The sequence below is a fragment of the Passer montanus genome, unplaced genomic scaffold (genome assembly GCF_014805655.1).
Source record: "Passer montanus isolate IOZ18808 unplaced genomic scaffold, ASM1480565v1 scaffold44, whole genome shotgun sequence".
Classification (NCBI taxonomy): Eukaryota; Metazoa; Chordata; class Aves; order Passeriformes; family Passeridae; genus Passer; species Passer montanus.
The window spans coordinates 3,519,208-3,540,500 of NW_024369262.1; the positions used below are offsets into that span (position 1 = coordinate 3,519,208).

Here is a 21,293-nt window from a genome sequence, read left to right on the forward strand (position 1 = left end):
GGTGCTTGGTTCTTTCTCCCCTTGACAATCTTTGCCTACCTAAACTTCAGGGAAGATGCAGAGGGGCTTCATCCCACCCCTTTGGAATTGTCCCTGGACATGCAAATCAGAGTGTTTTCAGGTTTTATGTCAAATCCCAGACGTGATGGAACCTTTCCTGACCCAAAATGGTTTGGGGGGCTCTGTTCCTCCTGCCTGCGAGTGGGCTGATTGTACTCGGGGTGGTTTTCCCTGCTGTTCTTCACCAGGGGGAACAGGGATGGTTTTCTTTAGAGCTAAATGTTAAAAGGAAAATACCTCTCTCTCTGAATTGCTGTTTTCAGGACAGAGGGGACTGTGTTACCCTGAGGTTTTCCAGCACCCCTGTGCTCTGCTCCACTCACTCGGTGTTCCAGCTGGGCAGTGTTGTGCCTCAAGGATCCTGTGCCTGCTGCTTTTGCAATCCATGCTGAATCTTTCAGTGCCACTCCAAATTTGTATTCTCAGAGCAGCAGAGCTGCCTGGTGTTGTACCTGGGAGTGAAGAGGGATTTCTCCTTGCAGAGCTGTCATGCTGTGCCTGTAAACGCTGCCTTAAAGCAGGGATCCATCTCTATCCTTAATGCCTGCTAAATATTCAGGAGTGACCAGATGCTCTCCCGAGGGAAGGCTTTCACTGTATGTCTCAAGCTAAAGGAGAAACTTCAAAAAAACTTTGGGAAATGGAAAGGCAGTGGTGCTTCCAGACAGTGGGAAGTGCAGGGAGTTTTTCCAGTTGCGGCGCTGGTAATAAGTGGTGCATAAAATTCCATCTTCGTTTGGATTAGAAAATAAATTATTAATGGCGCTGAATCCTTTTTTCCTGCTCCCTGTACAGTCAATAATTCATAGTGGCACAGGCATAGGATATATATTTTTAACCATCCGCCTCCCAGAGCAGTGTTGTTCTGTTGAGAAGCGCTGTCCTTCCTGGAGGCTGGGCTGTTCCTGCATTATGGATGAGCCCGCTGCCATTCCCCCAGCAGCTTTCCCCTGAAAGGGAGCCGAGCCCTCCATCAGAAATTCACACCAGTGCCTTTGTTTCCTCCCTTTCACCCAGCGTGGGCGGCGTGCAGCGCCGCGAACCCCATTTTGGAGCGTTTTAATAGAAAACCTCAATGTTTGGCGTTGCCTTTCCCTGAATGCCAGCCTTTCATGCAGCATCTCCAGGTAGAGGAGCTGTGCTGCCAGCTGGGCTGTGCTCGGTAACACTGCGAGCCTGCTGCCGCCCTCATCCTCCCCGTGCTGCCAGGCTGCAGCTCTTCCCTGCTCCATCCCCGCAGCCCTTCCCTGCTCTTTGTTCCTAATGGGACCCTGAGGCTTTGCTAACCCAGATTCCGGAGCGAGGCAGGAGGAGCCTGGCTGGAAAGCGGATCCTCTGCCCCCCTGAAGCAGCGTTTGCCATCCTCTCACCGCGGGTTGTGTTCTGGTTGTCTCGATTTTGGCACCCTGTGGGTTTGGAGAGGTCTCCTGCCGTCGTGGCTGTTCAGATCTTACATCTTGTGTTGCTTTGTCTGCTCGCTGCACTGCCCAGCCAGTTCTCCTCCCTTCATTCCCGGGTGTTCAGCTTCACGTAGACATTTCAAACACATGCATTTATTTTTTTCGTTGCATAATTTTCGTTTCTTTCTTAAAAATGCATCCTTTGAACTCCAGAAGGGTTGTCCGGGGTGATTGGAGCTTATCAATCAAAGGCAAACCTGAAGGAAATTCACTGATAACCACTGAGGTTCACAAGCTCAGCATGGGGCTCTCCCAAAAATGCTGCAAACAGGGAGGGTTTCAATGCTTTATTTCTTTTCTTATCTCCCTTGCCCATACCCATCCATCTGATGCAGGGTTCTTGGAAGTGGGGACAATATTCTTCATCCTTTGTCTTTCTAAAGCTGCACTGAAAATAGAAGCTCCTCTCTGCAGGTTGCAAAGCCCCATTGAGCTGCCAGCTGTACAGTGGAAACTTCCCCAAGATGTTCGTGGTGCCTGTGCCTGGGCTTGTCACCTGCTCCAGAGCCCTCCTGCTCCATCCCTGTGCTGAGCTGGCTTCTTCCAGGGTGAAATGCTGCTGAAACGTCAGCTTTTTAAAGGCAGCCTTTTCTAAAGACTCTGCAGGATGCTCAGGAGTGTTGCAGGTGTAAAAAGAAATTGTGAGTTGCTGGGAAAGTGCTGAGCAGGTGGCCCTGGCAGGTCCAGCTTTAACACACAAACCATAATTTATTACTTTAAAAAGTGACTGGACCCTGCAAGGACCTTGTCCCCACTGGAAATTGGTGGGAACCTGGTGGGATCCTTTGAGTGTCCCCTGCTTTCAGTGTCAGGGGAGGCTGGGATGATCCTGGGGCTTGGCCAGGCTCGATGTGGGACAGCACCCAAGTGCAGGAGGGGGGACATGTGGATATTTCCCTGCTGTGCTATAAATGCAGCTCCCTCTAGGTCAGGCATGTATCACCAGGGCTAAATTTACTTCAAAATATTACTGAGGTGGGGAGGTTTGTGACTCAGGTCTATAAAAGCATGCAGTGCTTATGTAAAGAAATAAGTTTGGAAAGAGGCAGGAGGGGGCTCGGGCTCCAGCAGGGACCATTCCTGGTGTGTGTTTGCCCTCTCTGCATAAATAAGTCTTTGTTCTGGGAGCAACTGCACCTCCAGGTTGTGTGTTCCTTACAGCAGGATCTGCTGGCCAGCTCTTCCTGTGTTTCCAAACATTTCAGCAAATGTAAATAATTTCCAAGCCTGCGCTTTGGCTTAGATGAGATTGTTTTAAAATAAAAACCAACAAACACAGTGGGATGATCAGTTCTTGTAATAGTTCAGGGTGATTTCAGATCGAGTTGTGCCACCCTGGGAGGGAAGAGGAGGGATTCTGCTGTGGGGATTTTGGAATTTGGATCCTTTCCATTCACTCAGGTGTGTGTGTGTGTGTTTGCTCTTGGAAAACCTGAGTTCCTGGAGTCAGCTTTGCCATGGCAGGCAGGCAGGGCTGGCCATGCTGCAGCACCAGCAGCATCCTCAGGTCCAACCACAGCCACATCCCAGGGGAATGAGCCTGTCCCACTCCTCCTCAGGAAATGGGGCTCCTTAACTGGGCAGCCAAGCTCCTTCTGCAGGGAGGTGAGTGCTGGTGGTCTGGGGGTTCTGGGCAGGGGAAGAAGAGCTGTTAACTCATTTTTAGGACAGTTCACCTCATACCCGCTCTATTTTGCAGTCAAAAATCAAGGTAAAATAGAGCATTGCTTTAAAGACAGGAGCTCCTTTTGTTTTACTGCTGTTTGCTGCATACCTGGGCCAGCTGCCCCAGACCAGGGAGGAATTACAGCCCAGGGTGTCAGGCACTGGCTTATTTTTCTGCCCATCTGGAGTTGACTAAATGATCCACCTGCATTGATCCTTGCTGGGAAGGAGGATAAAACACGGGTTTTATGAAATTGTACCTGAGATCAAATAATTGGAAGAAAACACTTTGGAATCCACAGCCTGTAATTAAACATTTCCAGGAGGCAGCGAGGTGCAGTGAGCTCAGCAGAAGGAGCATTTTGCTGGGAAGTCTTTGCTTTGCTTCATGCTGTGTGCTATTAAAGCAAACAACTTCACAAGCTTCAGAAGCACTGGCAGCTCTTGACCAAGAATAGCTTCTCACATCACAGCTAAGCTGGAAACAATGAGGGCCAGCAGTTGTCAGTTGGTTGGGCTTTTTTAGCCCATAAACGAGGTAGCTGAGCTCATGGAGAAATCCCCATTTCTCTATTTTGGGTGTTCTAAGATGTTTCATCTTCTGAAGGATCCAGCAATAACCACCATGAAGCAGAAGTCCTCATTTAAAGCAGATCTGCTGGTGCAATTCCCACCTACCTGGGCACGCCAGGCTCTCCTCCAACACATAAATCCTAAATCCTCAGCACCTAAGCTTGTGCAAAGTCTACCAAACTTGTCTGACTAAAAAATCCCTCTGAGATGTGACAGAAACATCCACCATGTGCATCCTGTGGAATCCCCATCCCTGGGAGGCTCAAAGGGACATGGATGTGGCACCCGGGGACGTGGTTTGGTGGTGGGCATGGCAGTGCTGGGCTGGATGATCTCAGAGGGGTTTTCCAGCCCTCCTGATTCCATGCTGAGCTGGATCCTGGCCCAGGGGCTCTGGGGGGATGTGGAGCTGTGGCTGTGTCACTCCCCCTGTGCTTGCAGGGGAGCAGAGACAGCTTTGGGCTGGATGCAAGGTGCAGAGCTGCAGGACAGCTCCTGTCTGCAGAGGGGAGGCTGGATCTGGGTAGGGGATGGGAGATGGAGCCTTTCAGCACCCTCACCAAAATTCATTTTTTCTCTGCTCTTTTGTTGTTTGGTGAGCTGCTTCAAATATTGAAGATGTCCACAATACATCCAAATTTCATCTTTTTCAGAACTCTGCAGCTAAGAAGCTGCTCTGTGAGCAGGGAGAATTTGGGGTGCAATCTGTTCTTTTTGGCCCCATGCTGGGGGCTGCACCTCTCACACCAGAGCCAGGATGTTCCTGTGCTGCTCTCACAAAGTCTCTCTGCAGCCCTGAGCTCTCCTGCAGTGGCTGCTGAGCCCAGGGCTCCATCACCTCCCAAATGACTTCCTGAGAGGCTTTGGGAGAGCCCCAGGAATCCCTGAGCTGCTCATTCTCAACAGCAGCCAGCATTAGGAGCCAGAGAGAAAATGGAAATGTTCTCCCCGTGTTTTTAATTCCTAGCTCCTGACTGGGACAAAGTCATGGAAACCAGTTGAGGAACTGGTGGCCAACTTTGTGTCCTCTGCCTGAACCCCAAATTCATGCAAATTCATCAGTGAACAGAAACACTGGGAGTGAAGGGAGAGCCCAGAGTGCTCAGCAGAGAACGTATGCAACGTGGAAATTGGACATGAACCCCTTGCTGTTCCTGGGTGAATCTATTATACATGAGCCCATCAGAGCAGGGTATTAATAAAACAGGAGCTGAAGAGCTCAGCACTGCCTTGCTCCAGTGAAACATCAGAGCCTGGGCTGGCACAGCAGCCTTTGAAGTCTGGGGCTGCAGCTGTGACATGGCCAGGATGCTGGGGGGGAATCTCTGCACACCCTGGGGGTTTCTGTGTGATCCAAACCCTCCTCCTCTTCCCCCTCCAGGACAAAACCATTGCTTTTTTTTTTTTTTTCCCCTTGCTCACTCTTCTGGCTTGCTGAATTCTTTCAGCAGTGCACAGAGAAGGCTGAAGATGTTTTAAAGCAGCCTCAGACCTCCTGTGCTGGGATGCAAGTGGCATCTCTTCCAAAGTTCCCCCCACCAAGACCTTTCTGTGCCTTTTGTTGCTCACTGGCAACACCAACCCAAACCCTCTTTGCTTTGCTGAATCACAGGCAGTAACTTACACTGGGCTTTGCAAACATCTACACTTTGTGTCTCCGTCAGGGCACATAAATGTGGCTCTTCAGAGCTGCCCTGTAACCCCAGCTGGGCAGGCAGGGATGCCTCTGGGGTGGGCAGAGGCCCTGGGGAGGTGCTGGGGCTTTGTGCAAACCCAGCCTTGGTGTGAAATGGGAGTAGCTGAAGTGTGGTGGCACCATGATATTTTATGAAACATCCTTTGCTAGGATTTTCCTCTCCTGAGGAGCTGAGGAGCCTCAGGAAAGAAATGTAAACAATAACTCTCTGCTGCTGTGGGATGCAACAGGTACAGCTGTGATTGGTGCATGTTGATTGTTTCTAATTAAGAGCCAATCACAGATGCAGCTGCATCAAACTCTGAGAGTCACAAGATTTTGTTATTCTATTCTATTCTTGTTCTTTCAAGCCTTCTGATGATCTTTTTTCTCTCTGTTCTTTTAGTATAGCTTTAATGTAGTATTTTAATATAATATATATAATATATATCATAATATATATCATAATATATATAATAATAATATTTTTCTCTCTGTTCTTTTAGTATAGCTTTAATGTAGTATTTTAATATAATATATATCATAATATAATAAACCAGCCTGCTGAGAAAAATGGAGTCAAGCCTCGTGTCTCCACACACGGGGAGTCCTCAACAGTGTGGTGTCAGCCTGGACCTGCGTGGCTGTGGGTAATTAACCCTGGCTGATGGCCCTGAGAGGTTTGAGCAGCTGCTCTCTGAGCCCTGGGATGTGAAGCTGAACATCAAGAGCCCTGGTTTGGGTGCTGTGACAAGGGGAGGGTGTTTAGGAGCGAGAACCAGCAGATCTAATTGCACTGGCAGTTTTCAAAGCAATGGGGAATGGATGCACTAAAGAAAAAGGTTTAATTTGTTCCAAGTGGCCCAGTGAGCTGCAGAGCTGGGAAGGGGAGGATGCAGTGTGGAGAAGGGCAGTGGGGTGAGCAGGGAGGCTGAGCACAGTGCTGGGGCTGGGCAGCAGCTCTGTCTCCCTGGGCAGTGCTTGGTGCCACGGGAAACCTCAGGGACAGAGCCACTGCTGAGCCTGACCCACAGAGGCTGGGCTTTGTGCTGTGGGCAGCCCTGCCCTGGAAGAACTGATTCCTGTTCCTTGGGTGGGTGTCTGAGGTGCTCATGAGGATAGCAGTTCTGTTTGCCATGAGCTCACAAACATTTAATCTCCTTCCTCTCTGGCTTTGGGCACCTGTGGGGTTTTGGTGTTCATTCATTTCCAGTGCCCCCAAACCCCACAGCTTGAATCCTCAGGGAAGGGCAAGAGGTGAAGAGGACGTCAGGCCACAGATGGTCCCAGCAGAGGGGTGTGGATCACAGGGTGGGTCTGTTCACCCTCCTGCTGTAAGCACTTCCTAAAGGTGCCCACAGCAAGTCCAGCCCTGGATCTGCTCCACTGCAGCGTTTCTGATCAGATATTGGGTGGCTCTGCCAGGGGGGAGAGACCCAGACCCCTCAGCTGGACCTGCCCTGCCTGAGGGAATCCCAGCAGGACGAGCTCCAGGCAGGGCCAATAATTCCCCTTGCTGCTGAATCACACTGCAGGATTCACCTCTGTGTGAGAATTCACCTCTGCCTGAAAAATTCACCTCTGCCTGCAGGATTTACCTGTCTGTAGGATTCACCTGTCTGCAGAATTCACCTCTGTCTGAGAATTCACTTCTGCAGGACTCACCTCTGCAGGATTCACCTGTGCAGGTTTCACCTGTGCAGGTTTCACCTCTGCAGAATTCACCTCTGCAGAATTCACCTCTGCAGGATTCACTTCTGCAGAATTCACCTGTGCAGGATTCACCTCTGCAGGATTCAGCTCTGCAGGTTTCACCTCTGCAGGATTCACCTCTGCAGGATTCACCTGTGCAGGTTTCACCTCTGCAAGATTCAGCTCTGCAGGATTCACCTGTGCAGGTTTCACCTGTGCAGAATTCACCAGTCCAGGTTTCACCTGTGCAGGTTTCACCTGTGCCTTCCCCTGGCAGGCAGGGTGCCAGGGGATGCTGTGTCTGTCAGCAGGGCCCTGCAAGCCTCGTGTTCCATCCTTGCTGCTGCTGGTGGCACTGCCCTGGCTGGGAGAGGCAGGAGCTGTGCTGGGGCACCTGAGGGGCTGTGCCCCCTCCTCAGGCCCTGCACAGAGCAGGGATTGCAGCGTGGGACAGGCTCCCTTCCTGCAGGCTGGGCTGGCACTGGGCTGCCTCTCCTTCCCAGGGAATGCAGGGATGAGAGAGAGGGGAGAGCTCTGGGATGCAGCTGGGTGAAGCTGTGCAGCTCAGCTCCAGTGAGGATCAGCCACCCTGACTGCCAATTAACACAAATAAACCCTGCTGGTGGCTGTGACAGTCAGCAGAGCCTGCCAGTCTGGTTGGGAATACTCCTGGGAAGTGTTTTTGGTTAAAACCAGCACGAGGCTGCTCTGTCTGCACCTCTCCCTGCTCTGACTTGTGCTGTTTTCTTTACTCTTTGCCTGTACATATTATTTGCAACCCACTGCACCCAAAATACCAACTGGTTGCTCTCAGAGTGTGAAGCAATCACTGAATGAGTAGCTTGGACAATTTTTTTTTTTCCCATTTAGACAGAAGAAACCAGTTCAGCTTTGACCATGCATGTTACATTTTAATTTTTTTTTTCTCATGCCAAGAAATACAAAGAAAGTATATAAGATATACCATACCATCCTGCAGAAAAAGAAACATTTGTCAGCAAAGAGAAGCACCCAGCTGCAATTCCTGGTGTGTTCATGCTGTGTGTGAGCTGTGGCTCTCCCAGTGGGGGGATGGACCCTGCACTTCCATGCCAAGGATCAAATCCTGGCACCTTCCAAGGGCTCCCAGGTGGCAGCAGGGCTGCCTTGGTGAATCCTGCACACGCTCCCTTTCTGACGTTTCTTATCCTGGATGGGTATTTATAGGTTGGAATTTTGCTACCTACTGGTGTCAGCAAATGCTTTACAAATATTCCCACTTTGAAAAGGCTCCTGTCCCCCCGCCCCCCTCGGACTGTGCCCAAGCAGGGGAGTTTTTCAGTCCAAACCTGACTGGTTTTTGCCAAAATTAAAGGCAAGGAAAGGAAAACGAGCTTAAATGGGGATAATTTCAGCTGAAAGGGCAGCCCTGGCTGTGGTTTGTGACAAAGGGACAGGGTGAGCCCAGCCTGGGGGTGCCTCCTGCAGCCTCCCGGGGCTCAGGTGAGCAGAAACGGGGATTCCATTTCCCAGAACAGGCAGGAGCTGCTCCCTCTGTCTACATGGAGAATTCTGTGTGGGGCTGGGGCTGGCTCAGAGCTGCCTGAGCCCCGAGCTGAGATCTCAGCACAGCCAGAGCTGTCCTGGAGAAAGGAGGGACACGGGGAGGGAGGAGAAGCTGTGGGACCAGGAGAGCTCTGGAGGCACCAAAACCAGCACAGAGCAGGGACACAGCAGGGAACTGGAACAGGAAAACCAAACCCATCCTGAACACAGCAAACTTTGGTGGATTTCTTCCCCCTGGTGCTGCTCAGATCCCTTTGGGGTCTGACCCCACCCTTCCCTGGCCCTGGCTCACTGCATCCCACCAGGGCTGCTCCAAAACCAAGCCAAGGTTGCTGCTGGTTCAGCTTGAAGCTTCAATCCAGCAGCCAGCAGCCCTTCTGGGGCACCCCAGAGCCCAGCTCTGCCCCAAACCCTGGCAAAGAATCCAGGACAGCAGTGCCAGGGAGGTGCCAGCAGCCCCAGCTCTGCTGGGAGAATCCTTCCCGTGGATTTCCACCCCACCAGGACCTGACACACTTGTGGATGGGAACTCCCACTCCAGCTTGCATTTAGAGACATCCCCACCTTCTCCATCCCCTCAGAGCTCTCCTCCCACCAGCTCAGCTTCCCTGGCAGGTAGAGCTGGATTGTCACGGTGCCCTCACCTTTCCTTCACCAGGGGGGAGAGGTTGGCCAGGATTTTGTGCCTGTTTTAGCTGCAAACACGGAGAATTCTGATGTGTGTGCTCAGAGGAGGCTGCAGCAGGTGGCAAAGAGCTGGGGGATGAGAAACTGGGCTGCTGGGTGGGGCTGGGGGGGAAAGGGCTCGTGGCACAGCTTTGGTGGCTGCCCTGCCGTGTGCTGAAAGCTGAGATAAGGACAGTTCCCTTAAGGGGGACGTTCTCAAGGGGTGACTGTGCCTGGTGGCCTCGGGGTGAAGTTCTGCCATCATCACCCTCACTGTAACCCTGCCCAGGAGAGTGTGTGCCAAGGGCTGGGGGCTCTGCAGCCTCCTCCTTCACAAATATCAGGAAATTCCACCCAAAAAGAGCCACAGAGGGGATAAAACCGTGGGGGATGGGGAGAGCAAAGAGGCAAAAACTTTGCAAAACAGGCTGCAAAATGTGTGGAGAAGTTGGTGGGGGAGCAGAGAGAGAAAGGGACTCTCTGGGTGTCCCTGGAGAGTTAATTCCTCCAGCACTGCAGAGGCAGGTTACAAGCAGAGTAAATATTTTGTCAGGGATAACTGTAGAAGCTTTCCTCTGGATTTAAATGCAGGATAAGATAAAAAAAAAATCTGAGTTCAAGGGTGCAGTACAACTGTATCTAGTCAGGAAGATTTTAGAATTAAAGGGATTAAAGTGTCTTAGTTCTTCTCTTTTGTTAGACTTAATAGTGAGGTGAGAAGCAAAACATCACCCATGCCTTCCAAGGAGACAGGATGCACAAACAAATCATCACCCTGGGGCTTTTGGGGAAATCTTCTGCCTTCTCCTGCATCCAGGGGAATCCTGGTGCCTCCACTGCCCAGTGCTGCCCTGGCCTGGGACTTCTCCTGGCAGGAGCACTGCAGCTGCCTCACAAAGCCCCCTCCTCCTCTGGCTGCAGGAATCCCACCTGGAACCACAGTGGGGCACAGTTTGTTTAGATCCCACTGGAAAAAAAAAACCCAAAAACCCCATATTCCAAGGAAATCTGTGCTCATAGATGGATCTTCAAGGAGGAGGAAGGAAAGGGGGTTGGTTTGGGAGTGCCTGAGCATTTGCCATCCCTGCAATTAGAGCAGTAATGTGAACCCACCTCGTGGGGGGTGGCAGGGTTTAATCCTTTGGATGCAGAGAAGCACTTTAGATGAAAGGCTTTATACAATGATAAAAGAGCATTTAAATCCTTACTTAATAAACGCTCAGTGCTCTCAAGTCCTAGAACTGCCTCCAGCACTTTTCCCTGAAAAAAGGCCCTTCCTGCCCAAGGAGGAGCCTGGGCTCTTCCCATCAGCTGAATTCCAGCAGCTCCAAGAGCAAAGGGCAGGAAATCAGGGACAGGCAGCACTGCCCTTATGTAGCTCCAAAAAAACCCCATGTGCTCCCCAGCAAGCAGCTTTTGAGTCCAAGAGTTAAAGAGGGAAACATTTGGGGAAATTGATGGGATTTCAGTAGCCATAAGATGAAAGTTTGAACATCCAAGGGAGGGTTTCTGAAGGGCTCAGGAGGAAAAGAGGCAGTTCCTGGACAGAGGATGGAGGAGGGAGCTCCCACCCAGCAATGCTCAGCAGTCCCTGTTTGCTGAACTCACAAAAAAGATAAATTGCAAAAGAAAAGTTGCAGATTTGGTCCATTTTAGCTGCCAGCAGTCTGTGATGGAGTGCTGGCAAAGGGCTGGATGGGAATGGAGCCTGAGAAAGTGCTGTAGTGGTGTGCTATTGCTGTGAGCCCCTGGCATCCCTCTGGGGGAGAGAAAAACGTTGACAGAGTGTCTGGGGGATTTGGCTCTCTCACCCCCTGGATTCAAACATCTAGAGAAAAAAAACCACTTGAAAGAGGAGCAATCAAGAAGGTGACAGGAGAATTTTCACAGAGATGCCCGTGGCTTTGCACATTAGTTACTACAGAGTAACTACAGCGTGGATTTACACCCCACCCCTACCCTGGGCTAAGCCATGTGCCCACTCAGAGCCCAGGAGTCAGTGCCAAGCAGTTCCCATGGTGTGAGGTTTCTTTTGGTGCATTCTCCATGTAGACAAGCCCTGGGAAGCATTGAATTTGCTCTAAATTTGGGGTGTTTTTCAGGAGATTGGGGTCAGGGAGCAGAAGTGCCCTGCAGGACAGCATTTCTCAGCCAGTCCATGCTTTCAGGTCACAGGGTGTCAGCTGGAGAGCACAGAAAGGTCGGGCAGTGCAGCTCTTGGTGCTGCGTCCCCAAAGTTTGGATCAAAGAGACTCAGGGAGCCAATGGACGTGGCCACAAGTGACAAAGCCTGGCTGAAACAACAGGCAGTGGAGATTTGCATAGTCTGGGAGGGTGGGTAGAGGGCCAAGCCCAGAGAGTCCCCCCAGCAATGAGGGCAGAGTGGGGAGGAGAAGGCTGGGGCTGCTGGAGCCTCCAGGGGATTGGGTCCCACGGGATGGGCTGAGGGATCTGTGGGCTGTGGAAGACATGGCAGGGCCTGTGGTACCTACAGACACAGCGGGAGGAGCAGAGTCTGTTTTCTTGTTGTGTTACATACAAAACATTAAAAAACAATACGACGACTCGCAGAACTGACACCCCAGGCAGCTCCGGGGATTTTCAGAGCTGCAGAAGAGCCGTGTGAGGGGTGCAAGGAGAGGAGCAGGAGCCTAAAACTCCTCCATGCCCCTGGAAATCTCCTGGAAGGCCCTAAGCTGAAGCCCCAGAGGGTCGGGGGGATGAGCACTGGCAGTGGTGGGGGCTGGACCACGCTGAAGCCTCTGCGTGCCGTGACATCGGGGTGTGAGTGGGCAGAAGGGGCTCTCCGTGCCCTGGTGCTGCTGCTGGGCATTAACCAGGCTCTTGTCTCAGTGCCAGGGGTGTTAACCTCCCTCTGGGTGCACAGGGAATGCCTGATTTTGCCTTCCTTTAAAAAGCCCACCACGGGATGGGGGTGAGGAGGAGTCCGGGGTACTCATGCAGCAACATCCTCCTCTGCCAGCTCTGAGATCTGCCCTAAGTGATAAAACAGCTCGTAGGAACAGACATGGAGAACATTCCCAAAGGCATGCAAATGGTCATTGTCTCTTTTTTTTCTCTTTTTTTTTTTTTCTTTTTTTTTTTTCATCAAAAATACAAAAGCACCCACCACGTCCTCCAGCTCTGGCGGCTGCGTTTCGCCGGGAGCAGAGCCGTGCTCCTGCTGCAGCTCTGCTCTCCCTCCTCCTCCGTGGAACAGCTCTCAGCTCCCGATGGCAGTTTGAGCTTTGTTTTGTTGTAGAGACAGAGAATTCGGCGATTTAAAAACCAACAACCCCCCAAAAATCCAGCGACTTGTGCCAAAATAATTCTCAGGAGGACTCCTCAAAAACGTCCCGTTCTCGCCTTGTGGTTTCCTTCCAAAGCCAGCTTCCTTCTGGAGACTCTCTCCTCCTCTTGCACTTTAGTTGTCTCCCCACTCCGTGAGTTCTGCTGGAGGGGAATGAGGTAGTGGATTTCCCCTTTCTCCTCTCCTCAGTGGCCTCTCCCATTGCTCCCCAGGGTGGTTTTTATCCCGTCCCTCGGCCAGGCTCATTCCCCAGAGGCGGTGAATCGAAGCATGCGTTCCCTCCGACGGCGCTCCAGAGCAGCCTGTCTAGGGCTGCCCACCTACACTCTGACAATTTTTTTTGTTTTGTTGCAAGGCTGAAAGTAAAAACCCCAAAAGGAAAGTTGTCTTCCTCCTCTTCAAGGTATTTGCATGCTGAAACGTTCTTCTAGGAACCTGTAAAAGAAAGAGTGGCTTAGGGCAGCTTCCAGCAGCCAGCAGATGTTCCCCTTCCCCTCCTTTGGGTGTTTCTGAGGCCCCTCTTTGCCTGAGCTGTGCTGATCATGCTGGTTTGGCAGGTGGGGCTGTGCTTGGGAAGTTCCCAAGACATTTTGGGATTGTATTTCTGATTTGTGTCCTGAAACCTTTCTGGTTTTACAGCACTCCACTCTTCCAAACCCAACCACAGGCTTTGCCAGGGTGGGACCTTTCACCAGGGAGACCTTGTGTGGTCACCAGGGCACTTTGGACAGCACAGGGAGGGCTTTCCACGCTGGCCATTTGGGCAGTGTGTGTTTCTACTGGAAGGAGCCCATTCTCTGAGGTGTTTTTCACTTGTGTGTGTGCAGCTGGTGATGCTCAACCCAAGCTGGAGCCAGCGCCCTCCCGCTGCCCTCAGGCTGGGAATGGGAGCAGGTCTATCCCAGCCCCTGGGCTGGAGCTGGGAGCCAGGTGAGGCTCCTGCTGGAGCTGGGCTGAGGGCAGGAGAAGGAAGGGTTACCTCTGACGCTGAGTGAAATGTAGAGCACGATGATGATGGTCCCCAGCACGATGGAGACGATGCTGAGCAGCCTGGCCATGCGCCCCAGCCGCCGGGCGCCGTCCGTGTCCCCTTGCTGGCCACTGTTCCTCGACTGGGGAGACACAAAAGCAGTCCCTTGAGAGGGGCGGCAGCTCTAGGGGTGACTCCCTGGCTGTAGAACCCCAAACTGAGCCCCGTTTTTCTTTCCTGCTCCTTTAATTGGCGATCACTTGGTTTACGAACAAAAAAAATGAGGATTCCTGGTGAGGGAGAAGCATCACTGCTGGGGGCAGGGCTCCTGATCCTGCTGGAAAGGAGCTCCTGGGCATCCTGCCCTTGGCTGGGGCAGCACCCAGCACTCAGCACTCGGGCAGCTGTGAGAGGGCTTGGGGTGGAATTACTCACCGTGTGTCAGCACTTGCTGCCAGCCCAGCCCTTGGGACCAAAATCCTCCCCAGGTTTGTGCAGTGCCCTTCTGCCACCCCCAAAACCCATTGGGAAGGGGTTCTGGGGGAGGAAAAGCGGGTGAGGGGTTTTAAGGCCTGTTGGTGACATTTTAAGGTGGTTGGGAAAGCTTGGAGTGAGGGGAAAGGGAAGCCCAGGGACAGGGGGAGAAGGGAGCCCAGCATCCTTGATCCAATAGAGGATTTGGGCAAAACCCCCCTAAACTTCACTGGGAGTGGGGTTTTACTGATGATTTATCTGCTTTGAAGCAGAAATTCCTCCTTTGGGGCTGCTTTTATGTATTTAACACTTTAACATGGGTTAAAGGCTCCTTCCCCTGGCCAGACCATCCCCAGCCAAGCTGCCTTGGAGGAGAAGAGGGGATCTGGAGCAAGCTGTGGGGCCAGCAGCTCCCGCAGCCCTGTGCTGTGTGCCAGCTCCTCCCTTTGGAGCACGGCTGCTAAACTGGGAAATTCTCAGTTTAAAAAACAAAAACCAACAAAACAAACAAGTGTACTAGTTAAAATGAGTTAAAGGTGGAAGTGGATTAAAGCAATCCCAGTTTCCTTTCAAAAAATGTGTATCTAGGAAATAGCTGTGATGAAAAGGATCCCATTCCTCATGTTAAAAAAAAAAAAGGTTAAAATTTATATTTAACATGTTCTTCATGTTAAAAAAAAATTAAAAAATTAAGATCAGGGAGGTCTAGGCCAGCTCCAGCAATAATCATGAAACATCACAGAGAATCTGAACCAACACTTGATGTTCCTGCCCCGTTTCCCATTCATCCTGCTTTAATTCCACCTCCTCCTGGCAGCACCAAAACATCCCCAGCCCAGGCTGTGCATGGGCAGCAGCTCCGCAGGAAAAACACACCTTTGGAGGTTTCCATGGGCTCCTTTGAGCTTGTGTCACCAGGAAAATAACACAGCAGAGCCTCAAACAGGCGGGTGGCTGCTTCCTCTGCCCCCTGGCAGCACCCTGCCCCACTCGGGGCCACCCTGGGCATCGCTGTCCCCAGCAGTGGCACAGGAGGGCTCAGGACCCTGCTCCTCCTGCTCTCAGCAGCTTTGCCAGACCCACTCTGGAAGCGAGGGGATGCAGCCAAGAGCTATTTTCATCCCAGAACAGGAGGTGACAGAATGAAGCCTCATGGGTTGGTGGTGAGAGAAGGGGAGGATGCAGAGCCCAGGATCCCTGCCCTGCTCGCTGGCAGCTCCAGCTCTGGGGATTTGGTCTCTCTGGTTTTTGTAACAAGTGTAATATTTTGGCAGGGTGGGGGTTAGATTGCAGTGAAATCTGCAGTTTTAGCTGTCTTCCAGGCGAAATACATAGGCTGAGGGATTCAACATATTTATCACTACAGCTTCTGGAAGTGTTTGCTGCTCGTTTATCCTCAACAATTATGAGAAACACATCAGCATTGGCATGGGGTGTTTAGCAAGAATTTGGTACTGTACATATATTATTAATCAGCATGAAACAGTTTGATTATAGCTCTCTAGTATCACTAACTCCCTGTTTTGCTCTCCACATAAAAACATTAACATCTTGTTTATTAATCGAGGCTCACCAAGGCAGAACATCTCCAAAAGGCTCGAGGGCTCAGGGGGACTGAGTCACTGTGTGAGTGCCAAGGGACTCCCTGCTCCAGCCCAGAGCTGGAAAATCTGCAGGGCCTGGGGAGTGGGTGCTGCTGTGCAGCCCCCCTGGGCCAGGTGAGGCTGGGTGACTCAGGAGTTATTCATTTTACCTGTTTCCCACTGCTATTTGTTCCAGTTATTGCTCAAAATGTTTTGGTTTTTTTTTTTTTCCCCTAAGTGGCCTTGTTGCAAATGAAGGAAATTACTTTCCTGTGCTGGTCCCAGGGATGGGGAAGACAAATCACCCCATCCTCTTTCCTGCAATCTTTCCCAGCTGATGGACTGGCTCTGGATGCTCCCTGCTGCCGTCCACCAATTACCCAGAATAAATCATTAACCCCGGACACTTCTGTTCTTGTTGAAGGAAATATTCCAAGAGAGGCATCACTCAACTCCAGAGTGAGACAGAGGACTGTGATGGGTGAGGACAGTCTGACTTCTCCCACATGTTCTGGCAATGACAGAATTTATTTTGGATACCAAGTGCTGTGCAGAAGTGCCCTTGATGTAACTGTGTGGTGGTTCTGGCTGGATTTTTTCATTTCCCTTCATTTATTTGGAGTCTTTTGTACTCTGGGACGTGCTTTGGTGGGCAGAGGAAAGGATTCACAGCAGGAGTGTAGGGCGGGTATGTGGCAGCCAGCCCTACCCTGCACTCCTGGGAGATGGATCCCAGGGGATGGACACATCCTTGTCCCCCAGCCCCACTCCCTCTCCTGGGGAGTGACCTGAGCCCTTTAGAGCAGCCAGATCATCACTTGGTGAGAACAACACATCCAAGAGTCCGTGGAGAAGCCTCCAGGTAATTAATTTCCATGAAAGCAGTGTTAGCAGGAGCAGGCTGGGGGGGCTGGAGCAGGGTTTTTTCCACCTCTGGCCATAGGCCCTGTTGGGATGTGAGAGCAGCTTTTGTAAAATGATTTATGAGACACTAAGCTCAAAAGCATTCATTTACTTTCCTCTCTGGACGCTGCTTATTACCCAGGAAAAAAAGAAAAGCTTTCATGTACAAAGCTTTGACTCAGGAAAGAAAAGCACAATTGCAGAGCTAAAGGGATGTCAGCACATTGTGGAAAGGTCCTCCTGTTTCCCCAGGCGATGGGAATCACAAAATCCTGGTTCCTGCTCAGATCTGTGCATGATCAGGGCTCTAGTCTGAGAGAAGATCTGGGGCTGGGGGAGCCTTGGGGTCACTGGGAGCTCAGTTCCCCCTGCTGTAAGCAGGTGAAACATCAACCCGTGCCCTGAGAGCTGCTCCTGCTGGCAGAGGACCCAGCCAGATGTTCCCTGCTTCCTCAGGGAGGGTGGATCACTCCTCATCCTGCTCTGCTGGTGCCTGTGGAGGTCCCTGTGTGTGGAGGAGGTGATGGTGCAGGCAGGGCCAGGACTAGAAAGGGTTGTAATAATTAATTAAAGCACAGGACAGAGAGTGCAGGGGCGACTGTGCAGGGGCCAGAAGATGGGCACTGGCCACTAAAGTGCTGTGTGTGCCATTAACCTTGTCCTGGAGAACAAGCTCAGCTGAAAGCACCTCCTGCCCCCCTTGCCCAGCTCTGGATGAGCCCTGGGCAGTGCTGCCCGTGGCCTTGGAAGCAGAGGGCAGCCCAATACTCTCATTGCCTTGCTGCTCCTGCCTCCCCTTGGGTGTGACAGTCACCACACCCCTGTCCCTCTCAGCCTGGCAGCCAGAACCAGCTCCTGCTGTTTTCCCACTGTTAACTCTTCTCCCTCACGGGGCTGGTGTGGCCCAAGGCACTCCCCCACCCCCCTGGAGGCTCTGACAACTGCAAGGGACAGCGTGAGGATCTGTTGTGCATGGAGGCTAATGTGGCTGGCAAATCCCCGTGAGAGCCCTTGCTGATTACCATGGATCTGCACTAGCCAGCTGCTTTCCCTCTCTTGCAGTGCAAAGCCAGACAGGGCTGGCTGGCTTCCCTGGCTGCTGCCTAAACAGCCTGTGCCACACAACTGTGCTACGCAGATGACAGCTGGCACTGGCAGAAACCATGATTCCTCCTCAAAATGGAAATTGGTCTCCCTAGAGGGCTTTTTGTGGCAAGTGCCCGTGCCTGCCTTCAAGTTGTTGGTGGTTTTGGGGGGAAGTGCTGGCTGCAGGTGCCCCTCAGTGAATTTCTGCGTGGTGGGCAGGTAATGGAGCTGATCTTCAAAGAAAAGATTTGCCTTTGTTGCAAATCAAAGGCATGGAGGGTGCTGGGTGTGTACAAGAGAGCAGCATCTGCTGGGGAAGGGGGTGGCTCTGCTCGTTGGGCTGTGCTGCCTGAGCCACCTGTACCCGAGACGGGTGGGAGGCTGGGCTGGCTTCCTTCTCCCCTGCTCGGCTCTTGGTGTGTTTGCTGGGGTGTGGGGGATGTTCAATGGAGGAAAATTCCTCCTCCAGGGCTCCTAAAGGAGCTGCAGGTGCAGCCTATCCCTTTGAAGTGCCTGAGGCCGGGCACCAGCCTCCAGCCAGGGTCTCCCCAGTGCTGCAGGGCTGGGCTCGGAGGGGCGGAGGGAGATCCCTGCTCAGTGCTTCTCCCCGCGGCTCCTTGCCGGGGAAGCCCGCCGAGCGGCTCTGGACCGCTGCCTGGCGGCAGGGACCGCGCTTCCCGGAGCCACGGCTCTTCCCGGAGCCACGGCTCTTCCCGGAGCCCTGCCCTGAATCCCACCCCCTCTCCATCTCCATCCCGCCGCCTTCCCGCAGCTCCATCCCGCCGCCTCCTTCTCCATCTCCATCTCCATCCCGCCGCCTCCTTTTCCATCTCCATCTCCATCTCTATCTCCATCTCCATCTCCATCCCGCCGCCTCCCCGCGCTGCCCCGGGCTCGGTGCCGCTCCCCGCCCTCCTCCGCCCGCCCGCGCCCCGCGGACCCGCACAGAGCGCGCTGCGGGAGCCGAGCAGGGCGGCACAGCCCCCCGAGCCCCGCCGGGCGCTGCGGGAGCCGAGCAGGGCGGCACAGCCCCCCGAGCCCCGCCGGGCGCTGCGGGAGCCCAGCGGCTCCTCCCGGCCCGGTGCCGGTGCCGGTGCCGCGGTGCAGCACCGCGGACAGCTCCGGGGCGGCGGCGGGGGAAGCCGGGGGCGAACCGGGCGGGTGCCGCACTCACCATGATGGAGAAGACGAGAGCCACGATGTTGATGGGCCAGACGGGGCAGAAGCAGGAGAAGATGGCGAGCACCAGGTAGTCCCGAGGGCGGCCCTGCTCCGGGGCCGCCGTGCTGGTGGCCGTGGACGAGGCTCTGCCCAGGCTCAGCCGGGACGGCGACAGCGGCGGCGCCTCCAGGTGCCCGACCGACACCGACTTGTAACCGAGCCCGTGCCCGTTGCGCTCCGTCTCGCCGGGCAAGGCTGCCGTGAAGGATTTGGAGCCGCGGAGGCCCTTCTCCTCCCGGCCCTCCGTGGCCGACAGCAGCTTCTCGGTCTCCTGGAAGCGGGTGGGCAGCGCCGTGCCCGAGCCCGGGCCGGCGCCGCCGGGCGCGGAGCCGGTGCTGGCCATGGCCCGGCGGAGCGGGCTCCGGCAGCGCCCCCCTCCTCCGGCTCGGCCCCCGGGGCAGGATCGGGGCCGCGGACCGCCCCCGGGGTGTCCCCGGCCCCCGCTCCCCTCGCCCCCTCACCGCGCCCGGCCTCCGCCCGCCCCGCTGCGTGCGGCGCCGCGGCCCCCGGGGATGCTGCGGGGCGGAGCGGAGACACCGGGAGTCCCCGCCGCCTTCAGCCCGGCCCGGCCCAAGGCTCTGTCCCGCCCCACCGACCCCCAGCTCTTCCCGGGGCTCCCACGGGCTCTGCTCCGCTGCAGCGCTACGTGAGAGCCCAGCCCCGAGCGGGCTCCGCCCGTGCCGCCGGGGCTCGGGGCCGCCTCCAGCCCCGGAGGAGCGGGGGATGCCGAGGGCGCACACAGCCCTGCTGGCTGCCAGCCTTTCCCCGGGCAGGTGGGGGACATGCGGCACGGAGCAGAGCCACGAGCCCCTCATGGCTGCGGAGAGGGGCTGGAGCTGCGCTGGGTCTGGGCAGGGCTGGAGCTGCGCTGGGTCTGGGCAGGGCTGGAGCTGCTCTGGGTCTGGGCAGGGCTGGAGCTGCGCTGGGTCTGGGCAGGGCTGGAGCTGCGCTGGGTCTGGGCAGGGCTGGAGCTGCTCTGGGTCTGGGCAGGGCTGGAGCTGCGCTGGGTCTGGGCAGGGCTGGAGCTGCGCTGGGTCTGGGCAGGGCTGCCCCGAGGGGTCTGGGCAGAGCTGGAGCTGCTCTGGGTCTGGGCAGGGCTGCACGGAGGGGTCTGGGCACTGTGTGGGTGCCCGTGGCACCTCTGGCTCCAGCCGCTCTGGGAAAGCATCATTCCCCGGGCACAGGGTTGGGCATGCCGTGCTGAGCTCGCCCTGCGCGTGGGTGACCGTGGTGACAACACAGCTGGGGACAGGGACACCAGATCAGTGGCATACACAGGACCTGCAGAGCAAAAAAGGGTGCTGATGCAGTGTGAGTTCCATCTTCTCCATCCTCGGGAGCAGGGATGATGTGAGGGAAGGCTAAAACAACCCTCAGAGCCTGAATTCCCGGAAAAAAAAAAAAAAAAGAAAAGAAAAAAAAGATGTTTTCCACACATTGTGTATTATGCTTCAGTTCCAAATTTGCTAGGGGTTTCCCTGGCAGTGAGTGCCATCTACGGGGCAGACCCAGCACCTTCTGCCTCCCTGAGAGGTGCCCGGAGAGCCCTCTGCCAGCCGCGACCTGCTGCCCAGCCCTGCCCGGAGCCTTGTCCCATCCCGCAGCCTCCAAAGAGAATTAGGAGCCGCAGTTTGTGAATGTGGATCTGAGAGCAGCGGGTGACCCTGCTCGGGGGGGTCTCACGGGGTTTTGCTTCCCTTCCACTCCTGCCTCTGGGACCATCTGTTTCCATCTGCCTCGCTTGGGCTGACCACCAAGGCTGGTGTGGGAAAAACAGGGACATGCAAATTCGGGAGGGGGAGGAGGGTTCCTTCCTCAGTTAGGGTGTCACTGAAACATTCTTGTAGCTGGGCTCTCACTCCCCTTTTGATGGTTGCTGACAGGGCAGGGCAGGGCCATGCTCTGCTCCAGGGAGAGCCCGAGCAGGGAGAGGCACCCAGAGCTGGAGGAGAAGCAGGATTCCTTCAGAGGATGTGGCTGCAGGCCTTCCCCTGGCGAGGGGAGCACCTGTCAGAGGCTGAAGCCGGTGCCTCACGCCATCAGCACTTTAAAGAGGCTCCTTTGCTGAGCAAAGAGCTCTCTCTCCTGGCTGCCACCAGTTTTCCTCTGCTCCTGGACCTGCTCCCCTGTCCCAGCGGGGATTAAGGAAGGAGGAGGAGATCCAGGTGCTCAACAGCAGGAGGCTGGGATGGTTCTTCCAGCACGTGTCCCAGGCAGGGAGAGAGCTCAGAGTGCCACTGGAATGTTGGCAGCTCTGGGGTGGGAGCAGAGGGGCTGGAGGAGCTCTGCAGGGCTCAGCACTGTGGGAATCACACGGTGCAAAATGTCCTGTCCAAAAACCTGCCAGCTGTGGTGTGTGGGCTGTAAATCCCTGCCTGATTCCTGCAGCAATTCCAGTTTGCTGAGCCTT

General features: G+C 54.3%; 1 protein-coding gene across 1 annotated transcript; it reads right to left on the reverse strand.

Annotated features, from left to right (window-relative positions):
* Nucleotides 1-8,009: 8,009 nt before the first annotated feature.
* Nucleotides 8,010-19,258, reverse strand: TRARG1 (trafficking regulator of GLUT4 (SLC2A4) 1). Its single transcript, XM_039720981.1, has 3 exons — nucleotides 18,837-19,258; nucleotides 13,626-13,758; nucleotides 8,010-13,081 (listed from the first exon to the last, which is right to left on the reverse strand). Exons 1-3 carry the CDS (start codon nucleotides 19,224-19,226, stop codon nucleotides 13,074-13,076), a joined length of 531 nt encoding a protein of 176 aa, XP_039576915.1. The 5' UTR covers nucleotides 19,227-19,258; the 3' UTR covers nucleotides 8,010-13,073.
* Between the last annotated feature and the right edge of the window lie 2,035 nt (nucleotides 19,259-21,293).

Coding starts and splice junctions, on each gene's coding strand:
- TRARG1 (XM_039720981.1), bottom strand. CDS start 19,226: ATGGCCAGCACCGGCTCCGCGCCCGGCGGCGCCGGCCCGGGCTCGGGC. Junction 13,759..18,836: donor CTCTCGTCTTCTCCATCATG/GTGAGTGCGGCA, acceptor GTGTCTCCCCAG/TCGAGGAACAGTGGCCAGCA.